Source organism: Corvus hawaiiensis, chromosome 6, assembly GCF_020740725.1.
Source record: "Corvus hawaiiensis isolate bCorHaw1 chromosome 6, bCorHaw1.pri.cur, whole genome shotgun sequence".
In the NCBI taxonomy this organism is placed as follows: domain Eukaryota; kingdom Metazoa; phylum Chordata; class Aves; order Passeriformes; family Corvidae; genus Corvus; species Corvus hawaiiensis.
The window spans coordinates 22,187,988-22,210,740 of NC_063218.1; the positions used below are offsets into that span (position 1 = coordinate 22,187,988).

At 47.1% G+C, this 22,753-nt stretch overlaps 1 protein-coding gene across 5 annotated transcripts in view; it reads right to left on the reverse strand.

The window, feature by feature from the left end:
- Positions 1–8,450: 8,450 nt before the first annotated feature.
- ADCK1 (aarF domain containing kinase 1) overlaps positions 8,451–22,753 on the reverse strand; it is a 77,514-nt gene continuing 63,211 nt past the window's right edge. For all 5 annotated transcript variants that reach the window (XM_048307422.1, XM_048307420.1, XM_048307421.1 and 2 more), the window contains 4 exons: positions 15,179–15,328; positions 14,738–14,935; positions 10,882–11,075; positions 8,451–9,454 (listed from right to left, as the gene is read on the reverse strand). In XM_048307422.1, the coding sequence (XP_048163379.1) occupies positions 9,283–9,454; positions 10,882–11,075; positions 14,738–14,935; positions 15,179–15,328 (714 nt within the window). In that variant the 3' untranslated portion in view covers positions 8,451–9,282. The remainder of the gene's footprint in view (positions 9,455–10,881; positions 11,076–14,737; positions 14,936–15,178; positions 15,329–22,753) is intronic.

A 22,753-nucleotide genomic window follows, 5' to 3' on the forward strand; every position in this document is an offset into this window, starting at 1 on the left:
TGTCCTGATAGGTCAGACCCAAGTCCCATAACCTTCATAGCAGAGCTTCAGTTACAGGAAGAGACTTTGAGTGTTTTTTATGCTCATATATATCAGAGTATGGAAAAGTAACCTGAGCAAAAAAGACTCTGAATCAAACAGAAATAAAGTAAAACAAAATAAAATAATAGTAAAATGCTAAGGCTCCTCCCTACTCCACTGTTCATGCAGTCTAGGTGAACAGTCTTTAGAGACCACCAGAAGTTATGAGTACCTGGTTACAGCCAGCAGCTCAAGGGGGAAGCTGTGCGCAGAGCATTCCAAGTTCTGACATCATGGCTGATCTGGAGTGACACAGAGAATGATGCTCTCTGGGTCACACAAGTCAACCCAAAAACGTTGTTACCATTTGACAAGGTCAGCATGAGCTGCACAGGGTCATCGGGATGTGCATGGGTAAGAGTGTGGTCAATGTCCTGCCCAGGGCCCCCTCAGGCACTGCTGTGGATGAACACACAGCCATGATTCCTGCAGGGGACAGAAGCTCTGATCACTACCTCAGACACGTGTGTAGCTCCAAATGCCCTGTCAGGGAAGCTTTGAACTGTCTCGATGGGGCTGATTACCATCACACAGAGATCATTGAGCATCCCTCCAGCCCACTCAGGAACCCTTCAGCTGGAGCTGCGTACAATTTACTCCCAGTTTAAAACCCGTTTAAAGCCTGCATTAGCCACAAGAGGATGCTGGGGAGACACCCACTGCCTCTTCTCCAGAAGGCACTGTGACATGCAGGTTTTGCCCAAGAAGGACCCGAGAGGTGCCTGGCTGATAAAAACTGCAAGGCAAGCTACCCAGGCTGGCATTTGCCAGCACAGGCAGGCTCACACGCAGCTTCACAACTGAACCAAACAAAAACAGTTGGTAAGCCCTGGCCTGGGCTTCAAAGCAAAGACAAGACCTAGTCAGGGATGTTATCTCGCGTCTGAGCACAGACAGTGAAACAGAAGGAGAGATGGGAAAGGTGAAACCCAGATCCAACCTCATCCCACAGCACTGACTCAATGGTGATGTGAGCCAGCTCCCTGCCTGCCCCATGCCATGGCTGTATGGCTTCGCCAACAGGCTGGCTGGGAGGGGCCACTGGGGATCTGAATCCTCTCCTGCTCTGAGGCAGACTCTTGCCAACAGAAGACCAGCTGAGCCACTCTGCTGGCCAGACAGGATGGAAATCCTCTCTGGGTGACATGTCCCAGCTTTGCACCACCCTCCTGGTAAAGTTCAATCCTAACTTTGAAAACTGTGACTTGTGGCCATCAGCCTGTGTTTAGTCATCTGGCACTGCCAGAAGGAGATTGGCTCTAATCCCCTTTCAGAGCCTCCAGCCATTATCACCTCATCCTTTTGCTTCTTTCTTGCAGGACTAAACAAGCCCATCTCCCTTACAGGCTATAGGAATAGGTCCTGACCATGTCATGTGCTCTCCACCAGACCCAATACAGTTTTCCAACATCCGTCTTCAACCAAGAGAACTGAAAGAGGACAGTTTCACATGTGGACTCAGTACCACCAAGCAGAGGAGGAGAACAAGTAGCCCTGGACATGATTTCCACTGTAAGTTCGTGTTTACCTGGGGTCCCCTGTAACCCCTTCCTGCAGGGCTGTTAGTCAACCAGCAGGTTTTCCTAGTTCTAGTGATACCTCACAGAGTAACATGTGATGTCGCCACCACCCATATGATTCTTGGAAAGGGTAATTTTCCTCAGGCAGATAATTCATTAATTAAATGTCAGTCTCTTACTGTCCAGCTCTTTTACAGTCCTGGCCAGATGCTGAAGGAAGGAGGATGACCCACACCCCACAGGCGCCTCAGTGGGGCTGACAGAGCACCAGCCCTTTCCTTTCCCTTTTCCGTTCCTTTCCTTACCTCTCCTCCCCTCCCATCTCCAAACTCCCAGGACTCACTAGCAAAATTAATTGCTGCAAACACTCAGAATCATGTGCATCCTCCCACTGCTCTGTGAAGAGCAATTTGCTGCCTGGCTGGAGTGCCAACACCATGCTAGCCACTGGCCACTGCCATGCTGCAGCAAAGCAGCTGGGGCCAAGTCCTCTCACATCAACAGGGGTAGGACAGAAATCACCCCCCCAGCTGGCAAAACTGAGGACTGCCCATGGGAAGGAGCAGAAAGCCTTTGGGCCTTGCAGGCTCTCTCCACACAGCACAGCAGGAGGCAGTGAACACGGAGTGGCGGCAGCAGCTTGCCCCCAGAGATGTCAGCTGCTGGCACCTTACTGCTCAGGGTGGCCCCTAGGAAGCTTTGGAGGTCCTGGCCTCCAGCACTGCTTGCAGCCTTGCTCAAGGTGTGAAGCTGCAGCCATGTGGCTCAGGAGCCCAAAGCAGGGGCAGCAGAGGAAGCAGGATTCCTTGGGAGCTACTGCATTCCTACAGCAAAACAAGACCTTCATCTCAGCCTGCAGACAGGAGATGGCTCATTGATGCAGAGAGCAGCCCTTCTGCTGCTTTGCAGAGGACACCAAGAAGGAAGTCATGAGCAAAGCCAAAGATGCCAACTGCTTCTTCCCTACACACCTTGCTTCACCTTAGGGCACACCTATTCAAGCTACTTGAGAAACAGCAGCCCAAATCAGACCTGGATTTATCCCAAGGACTGGGAGCCTCTGAAGCATTCCTTCCATCTTTCAGCTTGGCAGCACCAGCAAATTCCCCCTCCCAGTACAGTGCATGGCCCCAGCCCGCACCCCTCTTATCTCAGTGCTGTTTGTTTGCTCTGAGCCATTTGAAAGCTGCAATACAGACTCTTGCCATCACCGAGACAAGCACAATCCCTGGGTGAGAAGGGCATGGACAGAGCTCAGGCTGCAGAGGCAAAAGCCAGCCCCAGCCTCTCACTTCTAGAGAGGAGCCAAGGAGGAAGAAATATCCATACCCTCTTTCTAGCCATTCAGTTGTTGGGGGATGAAAGGAATAAGGCACTGACTGCCCTGAGGGCTGTATCACTCCAGGCATCCCTCTTGCTGGGGCCCTCCCCCTGCCATGGAGCCCTGGGAGAGGGGCCCTGGGGGGGAGGCACGGGGTTTCCCTGCCCCTGGTCAGCCTTGTTCCCCATGGGTTGGTTTGTGTTCCCCTGTGCGGGCAAGCACCCTCTGGTCCCGTGATTGAGCAGTTCCTCGGCAGAGCTCCGGCCATGCGGCTGGAGAAATAAACATCTCTGAAACATCTATCAAGAATCTGTCCATATATATTTCTTTTCCATGGCCCTCCTTGTTTGATACACGTGCTGCAGTTTCCCTGCTGTAACAAATGGTGGATAATGCGGGCAGGACGACCCCCGAGCCCTAAGGACAGCGACTGATTTGTGAGTAAACTCTGGATTTCTCTTCTTGTTTCGTTTTGCGATTCTCTATCTAAACTATGGATGAAACTTGGAAAGACTCTTGGCTCTCCGAGCCGCATATGGACACTTATCTTAAACTTGAAAAGACTCTTGAACAACAATTTGTAAATTTTAGCTTAATTCAAGCTCAAAAGGAACGGAAACACTTCCTGGCATGGTTGCTTAAGAACTTTTTCTATGTTTCTTGGGATTTAATTCTTACCAAAGACTTTTGGAAGACCGTTTGGACACAGTTAATTTCTGAGTCAAAATATATGCCGATGGAAGAATATTTTCATTAATATTATTTAATTACCGAGACTGTTGAACAATGTCAGATGTGTCCTTGCAAAGTTAAAACTGCTTCAGGGACTGTGCGACCCAGGCCACGTGGACCAAGCGCTCTGTGAGCAGCAGTGAGGCAATTCCCACACGCGGGCACAGTGACACGAGCTGCAGCGTCGGCAGCAGAGCGAGGCACGGTGGGAGCCCGCCCGGCCCCACGCAGCGCGTGGTGGAGCGAGCCCCGTGAGAGGAGCGGCGTGCAGGCGGTGGCTGGCAGCGGAGCAGAGCCGCGCCGAGCCGAAACGCGCACTGGAGCGGGGCACGGGGGGGGTCGTCACTCGGGGGCCCAGCCAAGACATGGGCGTGACCCCAGGCAGTGGCAATGCAGCTGAGAGCAGAGGCAGCGGCGTGCGGGGAGCTGAGCAGCGTGGCCCGGCCCGGCCTGTGCGGCCCCGAATGCGACCCCAGGAAGAGCGCACAGACACGAGCAGCCCTGATGGCACCGGCAGCACTGACAACCCTGGCAATTCCAACATGGGAGCGAGCAAAAGCAAAAGAGAAAGCAAAAACGTAGCAAGACAGAAAACAACAACCACTTGAAAAAAGGAAAAAATCACTGTAGCTAAGGTTTTAGGAATAGTAAAATGGTATAATGTTAAACAAAATTATGGTTTTATAGAGAGATGTGTGAACCAAGAAGACATATTCGTTCATAGAACTGCTACTAAAAAGAACAACCCTGAAAAATGCATCCCAAGCTTGGCAGATGGAGAGGTGGTGGAGTTCAAAATTGTGCAAGGTAGAAAAGGGTTACAAGCATCAGAGGTCACTGGGCCTGATGGTGTTTCTGTAAAAGGCAGTATATATGCTAAAAATTGTAGTCATGTTAGACAATATCTCCATTATAAGTCCCCGCTACAGTCTCCCTTTCCTAATCCCACCTTTCCCTTTTACCCTATATCCTATTACCCCCAGTGTATTCCCAATCCATTTTTTCACCCATGGTTTCCCTCACAAAACCATGCCTTTGCCAATTGTTTTCTCAAAAATCCCTTTCCAATGCTGAGTGGGGGATGAAAAGAGGGAGGGAAAAAATTAACTATTGTTGTTTAGAGTTCCAACAGGTACAAATGGAAGAAACCCTCTCCTGCCTCAGTTTCCCCACAAAGCATGCCCAGAGAGTCCTGTCTCCCTTCTGTCAGCCTTAAGATGTTCCAGAGAATCTGTCTGGACATTTAAAGACTCAGGAGGGTGTCTTGTTTTGTTTTGAAACTGTCCTTGTTATCTCATGTTTATCCAGTTGCTTTCAATGTTAAGTTTTAAATCTCTTTTTGTTAAAAATAAATGGGTGAAATGTTGGGGCCCTTCCCCCTGCCATGGGGTCCTGGGAGGGGGGCCCTGAGGGGAGGCACGGGGTTTCCCTGCCCCTGCTCAGCCTCGTTCCCCATTGGTTGTTTTGTGTTCCCCTGTGCAGGCAGAAGGACCCTCGGGTCCGGTGACTGTAGCAGTTCCTCGGCAGATCCTCAGCCATGCAGCTGGAGAAATAAACATCTCTGAAACATCTATCAGGAATTGGTCCATATATATTTCTTTTCCACAGGCCTAGTTGATTGATATGTGTGTTGCAGTTTCCCCACTGTTACACCCTCCCTCTATTCCCACCTGATTGCTGGGCATCTTGGCACAGCCCGCCATGTGTGACACCTTCTTGCATGCTCCAGGACCCAGCAGGCTGCCCATACCCCTTTGGACTCAGGGCATGGGGGCAGAGGGAATAGTACCGGGGGACGCAGGGATGCACAGTGGAGGTGGGGGAAGAGCCCTGCCAAGTGATGCCCTGGAAGGGGGAGTCATTGTAAGGGGAATGACTTTGACGCTGGACAAGCTGCATACAAGTCACAGTTCAAAAGACATATGCTGTGGGAAGCAGGGTGTGATTCATTCCAAAGCTTCTACACTGCAAGTGCATGAGGTTTGTATGCCCTGCAAGACGGCAGAGGGCACCATGCAGCCTTGATCTGCAAATCTATATGCCACCCACTCATCATCATTAGCATTCACTAGATGGGCTAGGCAAAGTCTATGCTGTTCCGCCTGGACTAATGCTCTCTCTGGTTTTTCTTCAGCTGGATGTGCAAAAGCATGTTCACTTCATACCTGAGATTCTTGAAGTTTTGCATGGCAACTTCACTTTCCCTGACTGCCCCATTTTCCACCCCCAGCAGATGTAATGATGGTATATGTAAGTGCTAGATGAAATGTCCACTGGTTTCCCAACACATCTGAGACCACTAGGATTGGTGATCCCATAAGGCTACAACACAGTACTTCGTATTACAGGAGCTGAAAGATACCCATCAGTTTTGCACCTCTGGTCCCAGCTCTTACCCCCATGTTAGTCCTGAGAAAGAGTTGATGGGCTGCAAGGTCAGTATTTAGTGTCTGCACTAAACTTCATTTTGTTCACAGATGAAGCTGGGCAGACAGCAACCCATGTGCTGCCTGCAAGCAAAGCAGCAGAAGCTGTGTTTGCTGGTGGTGAAAACAACAATAAATGCAGGTTGGAAGGAGAGGCCAAGTGCACAGAGCTGATCCAGGTTACCCATGTTTGACAACTGCAAATTGTGATGAGAAAGTGTCTTTTCAAAACCCTGTTAGCACATTCACCTTTGAGAGCTTTCAGCAAAAAGACAAGGCAGAAATGTTAAAGGGTCAAACTCCATGTATTTGCTTGTACTTTCCTAAGACAAACCTTCGTTGATTGACTATGGGAAGGGTGAGAGCTGAGCACAACTGATGGAGGAGTCCCTCTGCTAACACTGCAACACAGCCTCCCAGCAGAAACTAATGTCAATAGACAAAGCTCTGCCAAATATACCCTGTTCTCTGCCTGCTGTACACTGCCAGAAACCAGTCTGAGGGGCTGCTGGTTCCCTACCACTTTTAGAGTCAGGACCTTCCTCAGGTAGCAGAACTAGCAGTCATGTGGTGGGATTTTTAAGGACTGAAAGAACATGCATAGTTGAGAGTACACTGTGAGCTTGACAGCCAGTGCAAATGCCAGCTGCAGGGAGCCTCTCCACAACATGGGATTCTCTAGAAATGAGGGCCTAAACATGGGATGAGTTTTCACTCACAGATGAGAGACCCAGACAGTGCTCTGGTCAGCATATCCAGCCATGAACAGGCAAAGGCATTTGCAGAGGCAGCTACAAGGCGAGGATATGCAGTTGGTGACCATTATTAGAGGGTCTCTGGGACTTTAACAAGGCACACCAGGCCACCATTCTGAAAGGAGCTCTACTTGTGATGAGAACAAGTCAGGCCCATACTGGCCAGCCTACCAGCTGTAAGTGCCTGAGCAAGGCAGTGATTCAGCCAGACTGCTCAGATGAGCAAAGATTAGTCATGTACAGGCTGCAGGCCCAGTATTCCAAGGCCCCTGTGACTCTTTGTCAACTCAGGAATCTCATCCTGCAATTACCACCACTCCATTCCCTGATGCCATCATACAACTGAGAAGTCAAGGGAATCTACGACCTGTCATTGCATGGGTCAGGAACAAGCTTTGCAAGGACGTTCAGTCTTACCAGGGTTTCTTTTTTGCTCTTAGCAAAGATCAGAGAGCACATCACTCCTACTGCTGCCCCCAAAGTCGGAAGGGCTCAGAGTTAATGCCAGGATCAGGTGATTGACTACACAAAGAGACCTCAAGCCCCCATTCAGTAATACCCTATCCACAATTCTGCCAATCACACACCACCTCTTGGCAGTCCTGAGCCAGCCAGCTCTGCCTACATGCTTGTGCGTGTACACAGCCACTGTCTGTACATCTGCAGTCCCTAACCCATCATGCCCAAGCCCACCAGCAGTCAGGTACTTTTTCTGGATTATATTCCTTCCCTTCCCTGCACAGCCAGCAAGATGATTGGTTCCCCAGGGACTCACACACACACACTCACCTGCACTCCGTGCCCTGCTTCCCTTCCCACTCCTTCCCAAGCAAATGAACTCACTTCAAGGCGGGGTCTCGCATCCGTGCAAGTTGGGAAATTGTATGGGAACTGGGAGAGTGAATGGCCTTCTTGTAGCTTGCTCTCAGGCACAGCTTGGCGCCTGAGTAACCCTCAGCTTAGCAAGCTTTCTGACAGTAGAGAGACATTCCCATCCTGTCCTTCATGTCCCCTTTCACCAAGACAGTTTATGACAAAAGCTGAGATGATGTGAGCAGTCACCACCATCCACCCTTCCTGGCTAAAGGAATTCTTACAAGCAGCAGAGATGTCTCCCAGTACCTCAAACATGTCTCCCATAAAGCAAGCCTCTAGATTAGACTTTCTGGTAGCTGTCCCACAACTGCAGAGTCAGAGCCATCAGACCTGTCACTTGCACCACTGAGCTAATGGCAGGTTTTTGTCTGAGGCCGGAGCAGTAAAATATCACAGGCTGTGACGAGGTGAAGTGCTCAGTGTGGCATGGGGATGGTGACATCTCACGGATGTGCTGCAGCGCACTCCCACAGGCAGGGAGGACGCAGGCTCAGCATGGATCTGGGCAGCAGGGTGTGAGGTGTCCTCCCAGCAGAAAGATGCTTGCTCCTCCATTCCATCCCAACACACATCTGATGCAGTACCAGAGGACTCAGATGTGGTACAAACCTCTTGGATAGAGGAAAGACCAAGTGGACATTTTACTTACAAGAAATTGCCGGTACTGCCTGGCATCACTCACTTGTGGAAACAGGACTTAGGATAGAGGCCCAAACATAACTCTAGTGCACAGCCAAGCATCCCTCCCCCAAAGGTCTTCATTTATTTTGTTGTGTGGAAGTATTGTACAGTACACATACATTACCAGCAGTTTCAGAGCCCTGAGTTGTCATTCCTACTGCCTCCCCTGAATTTGAGAAGAGAGGTAAGATCACTGTCCTCTTCCCCCACTTCACCTGCAAGGAAACAGGCCAGGAGAAGTCCAAAAACAGAGGCACCTGCTGACAGGACTGGAGATGAACCTTAGAAAGTCAGACTCCCAGTCTACCACTCTTACCATTTGAGTCCTATTTCCCTGGTGCTGGAAGAGAAAACCCTAGTGACAGCTTTCCACAAGGCCTCACTAGTCTGAGAAACCTTCTACACACCTGAACAGAAATCAGACTAAGGAGATTGTACAAACTAATATAAACCCTATTGCATTTTAAAGGGACTTACCACCTCTCTCTGAGGGTCTGAGAAATGTTTTGGGGCATTCTAGGTAGGGTTGGGATTCTATTAAATTCTTTAAGATTGTTTAAGAAAGAGTCAAAGAGGTATTTGCTTCTGGTGCGATCCCACTAGAATCTAAGTGGAATTTAACCTGCACAAATGAGGAAAGAAAGTATACTTTCCTGTCTTTCCTGACACAAGGCATCATGCACCTACTTTTCCTAAACCACAAAACAATAGGGCTCTGGTACCAACTCAACTTCTCTGTACCACAGAGGAAGCTAATGCTGTAAAAGACAAGGACAGTGCAGTGTGTGATGTGGAGTAAGACCCAAAAACAGAAACAGTGAGAAAGGCAAATGTGCCATGGAGAGCAGAAAGGAGGGAGGGAGCACCCAGGCCTCTCCCACCAGTTCATGTCAGTATGTGAAATGGTGCATCCGTCTCAGGAGAGCAATGACCCAGTTCCCCAGCTGGGACCCCTTCAGCCACAGAAAGAGTTCATACAAGTTGATCTGCCACAGGCTTAGGGCTTCTGCGAGTGAGATCTGGGCCCTCCTGTAAAGCGAGTGACTCTTGTTCCTCTGGTACCTAGAATGAGAGAAACAGCTGCATTAGATCCAGCAGGAAACAGCCCAGGAGGAAGGAGGCCTGTCCTACATCATCCGTACAACTGACCCTCCCCAGGGGTGGGCAATATCTGCCATCTGGAGAATCCCCAGGAAGCAGGGATTTTCTCTAAGCAGTGCTTCTGAGGAGCTGGGGATTGCCTTTCTTAGAATGAATCTGGCAAGAGAGACAGCCTGCTTCCCTTGTGAACTCAGTTCTCTTCCCACTGTGCATAGTGATCCTGGGTTATGGCAGCCCTCTGCTTCTATGCCCAGCTTCACTTCAGCTCACAGGGACAGGTGCACACTCCTATTGCTTTTCCTGGTAGCACACTTGTAAGAGTCCAGCAATCCTGACACACAGATTCCAGGAAAAGTATTTCTCCACCTTTCTTTAGCAGGGGCTAATTGGGATTCATAGGTCCCTCATCAGCCTGAGAAATAAGTGTTATTTCATCTGCAAGGAGGAGGAATCTGAGGCAGAAGTGCATTGACTCATAAGACTCACAGATGGAAATCACTTGCACAACTCCTGTTCCTGGCTTTTAAACATCAGCCTGATCTTCAGTCAGCCCAATTCCCTCAATCAGGGTGCAGTGAACTTGCAGATCTATCCTACCCACAAATACCACCCAGTGGTAATGCCTGTAATGGGCAGGAAGCCCCTTCCCCTCCTCTGGGGGGACAAATCCTAAACCCTTAACCTAAGGCCTCCAACTCTATCCCTGTCCCCAGCCCCAGGGTGACAGGTTTGTCATCTGGAGAGGCTGATGGATGTGAGAACAGCGTAGACAAAGGCTGAGATGTGTAACTGAGCAGAGGTAGGACCACAATGAGGGGACAAGACCCACAGCTAAGAGTAATAGGCCAAGAAGTCAAGTCAGAGGCTTGTCAGGCCCCCTGAGTGGGGGCCTCTAAAAAGCCTTAATGACCCTGACTAGCCTGGAACCTCCCCCAACCCTCTGGTCATAGGCCCAGGAACCCCAGTTAATCTCAGACCTGCACCTTCCGTTCCTGCCTGAGCTACACTGTAAGAGTAATGGTCCCCAACTCATGCCCTGCTGTGAAACCCCATGGCCTGGACCTCAAGTCACATACTGACCTCTTTGCTTGACCTCAGCCCTGTCTTGTCACCAGGGACCTGCTTGACAACCACTGGACATAATCTACAGATTGACTTTGGTTTGTTCTTAGACCTGCCACATCACCAGCATGCTGCCTTATCATGAGGACTTTTGATTGGATCTGACCACCATCTCAGGGTCTGTCCTGCTCGCCTTGCTCAGCTGCAGTGGGACTGGACCCTGACTGGCCTGCTGTACCTGGGATCTCCCTCATCTCCTGGACCACAGGGACAGTCAGCTCCTGCTGCTCCCTGTCTGGCCTCTGGTGCCTGGATAAGAGACTCACGTGGAAACAGCTCTGATGCAGCAGCGAGACATGTTGAGGAAGGAGCTGGCACTGGCCCGTGTGTGCAGGGCTGACTCAATCCCCCTTAACAAGTCATTGGTCTTCAGCAGAAGCAGCATCTGGCGGGGGACATTGTTGAGGAGCTGGGTGATCTGGGGCAAGTAAGCAGCAGCGTTGGACCGGATCTCCATGTCCTGTGGCCAGCCAGGTCATATCAGGGAGAAAAGAGAGAGAAGGTGAGAGTACATGGGAAATCCAGGTCCAGATGCAGCTGAGATTTGCCAGGAAGAGACAGTGTTTTTACAAACCATGACACTAGGCTAGAAGCTAAAGAGCTCTGTCCTCCTTTCCTGCAGACACTGGGCACAGCACTCACAGCACAGATCACTCTTGCCATATCCCATCTGTCCCTTGGTGAGATAAGGACCTATCTCCTCACTGGTAGTATTAATAGCCTCTCAGGAGAACAGCCACTCACTGTTATCTCGGTTCTTGGTCCTAGGCAGCCTGCAGCAACCAGAATTCATTACTGCCCTTGCAGACTTCTCACCTCATGAGCCCCAAAAGGGGCAGAGCTGCAGGTAGCAGGATTGCTCAGGAAGGTGGAGGCATGCTGCAAGACAACCAGGCTGCTTGCTCTTTCCTGCCCCATGCAACTGATGGCTCTATGCTATACTGGTGAAGCTGTTTCCAAGGCGTAGTTTAGTCCTCTGTCCTCGACACAATTCAGCAGAGGTGAGAAAGCATTATGCAGTTAAGCATCATGTTAACCCAAAAGATCAAAAATTGTCATCTGTCAGATCTAGACCTATATCCTCTATTACAGCAGCCAGTAGCAGATAATTAAGGGAAGAGTTTAAGTCCAAGGCAATCCTTCATGTTCTCTGGTTCTCCAGATTCCAACTAATACATTGCCTACTGTAAAAACCCAGGGATAACTTACAGGCTACAGCCTGAGCCACATAAGATGAGCTCCTCTCCAAATACAAGCCACCAGAGCATGCAAGACAGTCAGCTCTGCCTCTTCTGCCTGTTTTTAGATCTGAGATTTCCCTCACCATCCCAGTAAATGTAGCACAGTGTAGCTGGGAGCTGATCCTATATGCAAACCATGTCCCTACCTCTTCTTACAGAGGCCATGCCATGAATCATGACATGAAATCCAAAGACAAGTCCCTGGAACATCTGAAATCTCCAAAATCCAGGAGGACACATGCAGAGGGGCAGTAAATAATTTCTTACAGGAAGGAGCTCCTTTGTGGGAAATGACAGCTCTAAAGCCTTCTCTCCTCTGGAATGAGGGATGGCCTATATTTCATGATGTGGGATCTCACACTCACTCTTTGTGAACTTCAAACTTATTATAAAGGAACAGACCTGTACAAACTGAGTGTGCAGGTCATGATGGTCAGAGATGTACACAGCTCACACACCACCATGGCTGCTTTGCTACTGACAAACAAATCTTTGTGTCCTCCTGCTTCTATCATTGACCAGATACACAAGGCTTCAGCAAGAAGATGCTTAGCTCTCCTAAATGTTAATTGTTTTGTTCCATTATTTGTTGGCAGAAAATTCCTCGCTGATTATCTCTTATCCCTTTTCCCAGCCAGCATCATTGCAGAGCCTACATTATTTTCCACACATAGGTTTTCTTCTCTATTTCTTTTCTTTTTATTTTTAGCTCCAGCTGCTTGTCCACATCACAAAACAACCACATGATCTGTCATCAGAACTGTCATTTTCTGTCAAGGGCAAAGCCTGTGTGCAGAGGAAGAAGTAAGCTATGCCACAGGACCTGAGAAAAGCCCCTTGGCTGCAGCTGCTGAGGCTGCTGCAGGATGCAGCAAAAGACATCATAAAATCAGATGAGATGAGGCTAGCAGCCACCCTGAGCGATCAGCTGCCTGGCCCTGGCTTAAGGCAGGAACAACTATACCTACGGCAATCCTCTTACATTTGCCCAGCCTGCACCTAAAACTCTCCAGTAACACAAATTGAAACCTCCCCAGACCATCTGCACTAGCATTTCACTGCTTTGCCGTTAGATCTGGCTTCTCTCATGTTTAGCTGAATTTAAACTTAAACCCATGACTGCTTGTCCTGCTTGCAGCTCTCTTCAAGAAATTTGAAAATCACTTCTACAACTCTTCTTGACCTGCCTTTTCTAGATTTTTTTCTGACCTAACTTGCTCAGACTTACCTCAAGGGTTGCATCTGCTTGGCCACTAGTCCTTGTAGACTCCTACTGGACTTCCCCAGTTTCATCAAACCTTTCTCAAGATGCAGTGCCCCAGACTGAGTACAGTACTACAGATAAGATTTTGTTTAGGAAGGTTGGTTCCTTGTCTCACAGGCTGCTGTCATGTTGATACATCCTCATGCACACTCTCTGGAGCTCTGCACTGATGGTACCTGCCTACACAGCGCTCAGTTCTTGCTGCTGATAAAATCTTTCAAATTCACCTCTAAAGTAAGGGCAAGCAGCAGCTCATTTCCTAATGCCACAGCAAATCTGCTCAGCTCCCCATTATCTGCTGCAGGATTATCTAGTTTCAGCATTAATTGTGTCATGTAGGCAAAGACAACAGAGCTGGTTCCATACACGCAATTCAACTCAATGACAAAGTTCATTAGCACACACAGGGTACCATGAGGCTGCAGCTACACCCCTGGTGTAACCCTCAAAAGCAAGTTGGGAATAAACATTGCTCACTAGCTCAGATTCAACACTGACCTGGTAGGATTGGAGTCAACGCTGTGCCAATTTGCTTTGGCACCTATGAATTTTTTTCTGGAGCTACCAGCTACAAAACTCACCAGATAAGCACAGATCTGTTAGATAGTCATTATATTATTTCTGATGTACAGAAAATTAACTCAGATAAAAACCAATCAAATTACTAGCTGGGGAGGGGTCCATTACCCAAGGTATCTGACCTACTCATTGCTATTGATAACAGCAAGCCAGTGCAGCAAATTCTGCCACATCCATCAAAATGAAGGAACTTTTAGAAGAGAACTTCATAGGAATATATTATAACACTACTTAAATGAATTTCATCCTTTCTACTATAAATATGTGCAGATAAAAGCAAACCATAGGATACAACACACTTCTATTTACAGACATTCGTCCATTGGCTGGAGCACATCACTTTAAGTTCCTCTCTAGAAATAGCACAGTTGGCAGGGCTGCTACTATTCTTAAGGTGGGCTATGTGTGTATCAGGTGTGCGAGGAGGCGTGAGAAGGATCCCAGCATGTGTGGCTATGAAAGGGTGGAGAATGTAAGTGCAATTTCCCAGATTTGTAGTGATTGAGTTGACAGGATCTGCAGTTAAGCAACCTTGACTCCAAGTTAATAGGGTTTTTGATTGGGAGGTAATTTCCAGGGGTTTTTAGGAGTTTATATCAGTGCTGATAGTCATTTACATGAATAATGAGAATGCACTATCCTTCTCATGTCTTCCCACCAAACCTTTATGTCTCCTGTACCTTATCCTAGCCTCCTTGATGGTTTCCTGCACAGCCTCATTCAACAATTTTTTAAGAAAAGGACAATCTAGAAATGTTTCCCCAGCCAGAAACGGTGAACACTTAGGTATTCAAATATTATAAAAAATTTAAGCAGCCCATGACAAGTGAATCCAGGAAATTAAATTCAGCCACTATGAAACACATTGCAGAAGGAGTCCTGGCTTTTTCTAGCTCAGTTATCAAAGCAGAAATTGCTACAGAGCTGCCAGGGGCTGCCCAGCGCTGCTGTAATCTCAGTGGTGCAAGTGATTTTAACAAAGAAAGGCACCTGAGGAGAAGCAAGGGCACATGTTAGGGAAAGACACACAAGACCTACCTCGCTGGCAGAGACTGGTGACTGGTCAATGCCCCTGTTGACAGACTCCCAAGATCTGGCAGTCAGCATGCAGGCAAAGAGAGGATACAAATCCCCTGCCCCAAGCCGTCGGCTGTACTTCTGCACCCTCTTCATATCAGCCTTGATGAGGGCCTGCCAAAGGCGGCAGTAGTCCATGCGGAATGACTCGCTCAGCACCTGGGAAGGGAGACATGGTCCCCAGAAGCCCACAGAGGACAGGAAACAGGGAGAAAAGTCTTGCACCCCTTACCTGTGCCCTGTCCTCCAGAGTCAAAAAATATCATTGGAGGGTCATGGAAGTAATAGGAAAAATGTATTTATATGTGCTTAGAGGGGCAAGGTTCCAGCTGAGTGTGCTCTTTCAGCCTGATGCCCAAAGGCAGCCTCACAAGGCCCTGGAAGCCCGTCACACCTACATACCTGGTAGAGCCCATGATCCAGGAGGATAATGTAAGCCTTGCCAGAGGCTGGGCATTTCTTCACTAGCACATTGCCTGGGTGTGGGTCACAGTGCACAAAGCCATTCACAAAGATCATTTCGCTGTAGAGCTTCCCCAGGTTGCGAGAGATCTGTGAGGAGACAAGACAGGGTCACAGATTGCCACCCACAGTAGGGTGCCTGCCGGGGAGGGGAAGCAGCCTCCATGTGACAATCCTACAGGGAACAAGGGTCTGTACATGCTGATGTCCCCATGCAGAGTTCCTGCAGCTCCTCACACTGATGGATGCACAAGGTGGCTGCTGGCATCTACAGGCAGCAGGGTGGTTCAGGGCATTCAGGGAAGGATCCATCCAGGGAGCACCATGAAGGTGTTTGTGGGATCTGGGGTTATTTAAGGACACTTGTCTAGCATAAAGAAGAGATAGTACCTGTGGGTAGGAATGGGGTTTCTGATAATGAGGAGGAAAGTAGGACAGCAGATAGTGGCAGATACACATTCACAGGGAAGGCATGGAATATGCTGCCGGGGTGGGTGAGATTGCATGGAGGAATACTCAGGTGTTTCCATCCATGGATGGCAGCAGGACACAGTGGAGAAGGGGTGGGGGGCACTCAGCCTCTCAGTCTCCTCACCAGAATGAACATGGGTTCCCTCTCCCCTCCCTCATCACACTGTCCCCCACTTTCCCTCTTCCTTTTCTGAGACGCATGCTAATCTGATTTGCAATGTCTGTGAAGATGAAGAAGCACAGAAAAGCTGTTTAAATCACCCTGTCACTGCTGTGTCCCTCCACACTACTGCTCCTTATCACCAAGAGAAGTTATTAAAGTTAAAAATGTCCTAGGAGCAAGCAAACATCCCCAGGGCACGGGATCAATCCCTTGCCACGCACTAACACAGCAGCCTTGCTCTGCCATCCCACCACCAGCCCTCCCTGCCATCCCAGAGAGGCACAGTGCTCCACAGCAGAGTGCTGAATAAGCAATTAAAAGACAGTCATTATAAATCATTCCAAGCATATCTCCAGACACACTATGTAAGCAGCAAAGGGGCAGCTGTCCCCACAAGCAGAAGTGGTAGAAGAGGTAACAGGGATAGTAATGACAGCTCATCCTGCAGAAAACCAGACAGACAAGAAAGGGCTTGCTTTACCCACTTCTGAAATGTGGCCACCTCTAAGAAGAGCATTCATTATGAATAGTGGCCAAATAACTACAAATGAGGAGAAAGAACAAGAACCCTTCCTGCAGCACACCAACAGGGACAGCGGTATGATCAGGTGAAACAATCCTCTGTCCCTCAAGTGGGACCTGGAACCACTGCTGAATCACAGGGAATGCTGGCCTGCTCCAAGATGATTCACCCACACAGACAGCACAGCACAGCCCTATGACCTCCTGTAGTGCAGCTTCCCTAACACCATGCAGGTGTTATTTTAAGTACTGACTGAGGGGAGCGATGTTTCCCTTCTGAATCACTGGCAGAGATCACCAGAGCCATGAAGTGACCCTTACAAGTCTCCTTGATCGGCAGGCTCTAAAATTAGATAGGACCAAAGTACCAGGTGCTGTGATCTCCTAGAAGAGATGAGTAGCCCTTGCTGACAGTCCAAGGATGTGCCAAATAGTCTGTTTTAAGCCCATCATGTCACTCATTCACAAAGCCTCCCAGGGACCTGTACACCAGAAGGAATGGACTCCGACATCATGACTGATCACAGCATCAATCCTGACATTGGTGCACACACTGGACTAACCATGCTTGGCCATCGCTGTCTCAGCTGCTTGTCCTTCAGGGGCATAGAAAAGCACAGAATTATTGAAAATGAGGACTTGAGGACAATCTGGGGTCCAACATGATGCCTCATACCCATCGAACAGAAGTCCAGACAAGGGCTGGCAGTTCCACAAACCGGTTGATTGGTCATGGCTGAAGGGGTTGTGCAATCTCCATCCTTAGAGGTTTCACAGAGCTGACTAGCTAACACCCTGAGTAAGCTGGTCTGACCTCATAACTGACCCTGCCTTAGAAGGAGATTTGATAGAAGCCTTCCTGAGGTTCCCTTCAAAACCCCAAATATCCTAGGATCCTACAAAAACGCCTCTCACCAAGTTATCCATGCCACCCTCATAACAGCATCTTATGATATGGCTGCAAGCTCCAGATGCAGAGAAGGTCCCCCCTCCTGAGTCACCATCAGCAGAAAGGTGACTAAATAGGTCTATGGTCATAGCCTCTTGCAGCCCATGATGCAACACAAAAGCAGCTCGAGATCCGTCTTCCCATCCTCCCATGAAAACAGAGGGGTTATAGCCCTGCTCAGACCCACACGCTGCGTCACGGGTAGAAGACAATGTTCACTGCAAGATCCCCATCCTCTCTCTCTTCCCTGCTGTACTTACATTTACCTCTCCCCCAACATGCAACCTTGAGTATCTCCAGTATCTTCAACTAAACTTTATGGCTTCTTTAAGACATATGAATGTATTCTGTACTATTTCATTAGCATACAAAAGATATTTTACAGGGATTTATGACACAAGCATATAAACAGTCTTCACTTTTGGAAAAAATTTACCATGGAGCTGTGGTGCACACTAAAGTATTTTCACATAGTTTTGTTTGTTGTCATACCTCTAAAATGGGATACAAAATAAATTAAGATAGAAAGTAACAATACTGCCAAATTCTAAACAAAATAGGAAGCTTTACACTCTAGGTCTTAAGAGTGTAATATGAATAACAACCTATCATTGTAATTCAGACAAAGGAAGTTCACATTTCTTGAGAAAAAGTTTAGGAAAAAAATATGAAACCTTTATATACATTAATTCTTCAGTACTGTGCCTTGTCACTTCGGGCCCTTATTCCACCCTTATTGAGAAGGCCACTGGATAAATAATATCTACAGAATTCACTTTGGAAGAACACAGCTAGGTGACATGAGAAAACAGACTTATGAAAACCTTTGCTCAGGAGAAGGGAGGAATTCAGCATGCATTTCAGCTGTGTAAGACCTCAGGGTGAAGGTGCATCACAAATTAGAAAAAAGGTTGCAATGATTTACAGAAGCAAAGACCAAAGTTAACACACAGGCTTTTTGTTATGACACAGAGAGGTCATCAGTCCTTTCCCTGTTTATCATCCAACAAAACAAGGTCTTTATCATTACCAGCGTCCCTCAGCATTGTTCTGCTGCACACTGTAAAAAAATAATAATCACTCTTGGAATTCTGCATTCACTTCCAGACACCTCATTAAGACAAGAGATGCAGACTACACAGAGGGAGTTCAGAGAAAGCAAATAAATGAGCAGGATGCAGGAGGCATTTACTTGGGAAAAAGATTAAAAGAGAGCTGAAGATTCCAAAGCTGGCTAAGGAATGGCAGAGGAGGAACAGTCTACCAGTTAGGTTTGAAAAGCAAGGAAACAGAAGCACTTGTAGTTCTGTATGTGCTACAAGAAATACAACTAGGCAGAAGCGGGTGTAATCATGAATGGCATAATTTAGGCATAACACATATTTTAGGCATAACAAAAACTATGCTAATCAGCAAGCAGAGCTTAGCTTGATACATCAGGATGACATCAGGCTCTAGGTCTGGCCAGAGGCATGTCCTTGCCTATTGCCAGAGGGTGTGTTATTGCCTAAAAGAAGTTAAATTCGCCTGTCTGTGCAGCAGCAGAATATGATGACTACAGTCACCAAGTGAGCCTGTGGCCTTACCAGTCAATGCAAATACCAACCTGCCATTGCCAAATTATGCAACATGACCATGACACGGTGTCAGGGAAACCCCACACTTTCAGCCCAATGTTTTCATTTTGAAAAAAAACAGAGCTGAGGAATAAACAGATTGCTGACAACAATCAAACAACAGAGTGACAGATACTTGTATAACAGCCCGACCTAGGAGTAACTCTTCACCAACCTAAGCACAAGAAGTGCTTTTCATGTATCAATCTGGCAAGGATGCTACATGTCACAAACCATCCTATGTGAGTTACAAACAAATACAGAAGAAAATAAGAATGCAGTGAAGACATTAAGGTTTGTTACTGTACAGCATCACAGTCTTTCTATAAACTGGCCAAATTCACTGGAAATATGTGAGACAGAAAGTATAACTTTGTCAGCAGTTCCAAAAATTTACCCTTTAGATGGTCAGAACCTTTCCCCTAAATCCCAGCCTAACTTTAACCATGTTCAGTTTAAATATTTCTTTAGCTAGCATAATCCTAGCATTTAACTAGTTCCATTCATCTCCAGTATTTACTACCCCAATGTGTCGACCAGTCAGATAATAATCAGAATAATAAACAGCAGAAATTTGCCCCATTTCTACAGGGTGCTCCTTCACCTGGTGTGTCCTAGGAGTCAATCTGCCTTTTGCACAGTTCCACTGCATAAGAAAGACACACTTACACTGCAACCAATATCCTAAAGTTAATTCTAATATGGCACTTCTCTCTGACAAACTCCCAGTTTATTTAACAAACTCTTCTCATTAGTTTTCAAGCACATGACTTTTCACTCAACATTGCTCCTTTTTATCCCTTTCTACTACTTCAGTCCTCAAGGCCAACAAGGGCTATTGCTACTCTGGTCCTCCTCCATAATGTCAGACCTCCCAGCCTGGTGTCATCAACAATCTCCTTGATACAGTTCTGTTTATGTTGAGGTCATCACCAATTTGTTAAGTAAGATCTGTTTGAAGAGCAAACCTCACAAAACTCCACTATGGTAATTTCTGCCCACCATTGCCTCCACGAGTTTCTCACCTACTTTGCAATTTCCCTACTAATCCCCACTTTTTCTAGTTAATGGAGTCATATCCAGCGTACCAAATATTTTAACAAGTACACCTACTGCATTTCTGTCATCTAATTCAGAGGATCCCAAGCTGTAGTGCAGCTTGATACCAGCAGTGATATATTTCTTCTTGTATATGTACACAGCCACAATATATTGCTGCCATCAGTTTTGAAAGCCTAGACAACCTGTCACCCTTGCCCCTGTATGCAACTCTCCCCTTAACAAATCAGCACATCCACTGACAGAGCGATGTGACAGTAACAGAACTCTAGAAAGTTCATCACAAATGAGTATCTTTAAAAACACCAACACGCAAGAAATCTCTCAGAAAAGAAAGAATGCATGCAAATTTGAGCTTATGAGTATTCCTACAGTAAAAAGCACATATATCATGCTCATGGTTAGCTGCAATGTAACAAACCAGCCTGGTTTTATCTGGGGAAAGTCACTGATCCTTTCCTGGACTTGTGAGCAAGCTGGAGTGGTTCTGGCTCCATGCCTCTAACTGACATAAAGAAGAAAAGCAAAGGAAAAAATACTGTGTCATAGTCCTGTAGAGATGATCTCACTGCCTTGCCTCTGATAAGTCCTAGATGAAACTGCCTGATAGGGCATCATCCCTTCCTGTCCCACCTCCATCTGTGACTGTCTCTTTAGATCAGGAGCAGATACTAGTCTCTGGCCTTAATTTGGCTGTAATATTTGCCAATTATTTTAAGAGATGGCGACACTAACTTCTATTGATCTCATTAAAAGTAAAGGTCGTTGTGCAGCTCATTTCTCAGGGCTCAGTATTACCTCCTCTGGCCAAAATAATAGCATTGATTTTGGAACCTTAATCGAAGGTTAATTGGATTGAAGACTGTATTGGGTTTTTGCTTGCTTTCATTGTTGTTATTACAGCCATCATCTAAGGGTTTGCTTAATCCTGCTAGGGCAATTCTGCCCAATTAAACTGGTGTCAAATTAGCAAAGGGTGTGAATGGACAATAGCCACAATTTGAAGCCTTCTGTGTCTCTGCTCCAAAATGGCTCTTATCCACAGCAGATTAGGGTGGTCACAGTAGAGATTTTATTTAACACTCTGTCCTCTGTGATCCAGTTGTGAGGATCAAAAGTGCTGTTAGACAGTACTATCACTACACAGTCATCTAGCATCACAGCAAGGTGATGTCTGAACACACTTGATATCATTAAGACACAGGAATAGTTTTTAGGACTCCTGGAGTGCACTCCTAGCACTAGTTCTGTACTCTCTGTTGGGGACTCAGGAAATTATTTTCATGCTCAATGCTCCATCTTCCATGGCATTTAAGTGGGGAGAAACATTATGATTCATCCACCCAGGGAACTGAGGGACTAACTCTGCAAGTTTGCACAGATTCTCAAAGGGACACACCTAGAGAAGACTAGTCATTGTTTTTTTAATTGTTTCTTGCATCTCTGTCAGACCCAAAATGACCATGGGGATCATCTCCCTTGGCTTTAAATGCAGTTGTATTTCCTTGGATTTAATGTAAAGCATCTTGCTGAGTCTTAAGCAATTGATTGACATTGATGTCAACCAACTTTCAGTTAGAAACAGGTTTGTGTGTAATTTAACTCTTTTTACCTGGTGTCTGTGCACAGTCCAAAAGCTGAAAATACTGGAGGTCACTATTCTTGCTTATCAGTGCCTTGTGAATTTCACTAAGCTTCAGACAAGATGAAACGTAGGACAATCTGCAAAGAAACCTCTCCCCAGACTAACTCAGCAAGTACAAAGAGCAAGAATAGCCATTTTCCCCAGAAAGAGTGCTCTTCTCCATGCTCCGCTTCATCTAACACTTGAGTGTTAGAAGCACAAATACTTGAGACATGAGAGGTTTCCACTGCTGACAAAAGGATCCCACCCTGGGAAATCCCACTTAAATTTTAGCAGCTACACGGCTACAACTCCTGACTCTTGGCAGAAGGGTAAATCCCAGACTGAAAGCATATTTCAAGTTGCAAAGCTGTCAGCTACAGGAAGGTACTGGGCTCTTTACTGAGCTAAGAGATACCGTTCCAGTGCAGAACCCATTTAGTAACAGAAAGAAGCAAAATGCCACAGTAGGATGGGGTAACAGATGGAAACAACTGCACACATTAGCTCATCTTAAGTACCTTAGCTGTTTGCTTTCCAATTCTCAGCTGGACAAAACACTTTCCTAACTTCTGAATCAACCGTGGCTCATGATCAGGCTCTTAGCAAGCTGAAGTATATGGCATCATTTCCTTTCCTTGACTCAAATCCAAATCAGGGTGATCATGGGGACTCTTCACTTGGCTACCTGAGCTGGCTGGTTAGTTTGAGGCAATACACCACATGCCATGACCGCATCTGGAAGCTCCACAGGTCCTACAGCCTGCTGATACAGCAGCCCCTGCAGAGACAGGCAGAGAATGCACAAGGAAGGACACGGAGAAGCCATGTGGCAAACCAAAGATAATGTTAAGATTTGTATACAAATAAGGTCTCTCTAAATTAATCAGGTATAATCAGAATGGATGCAAAAGGAGCATTTGTGCCATTTGGGATCTTCTTTAAAAATCCATGCTCTAAGTAGGCTTGCTATCCTTACTTTCCTCCTGTATACAGTATGCTACAAATCCCCTGAGAGCCCCTCAATCTAATTTTTCTCTCTTCCCCGCCCTACTGACTTCTTCCAAATATACCTCCCCAACCAAGACTGCAAATGTTCTTACATTTTGAA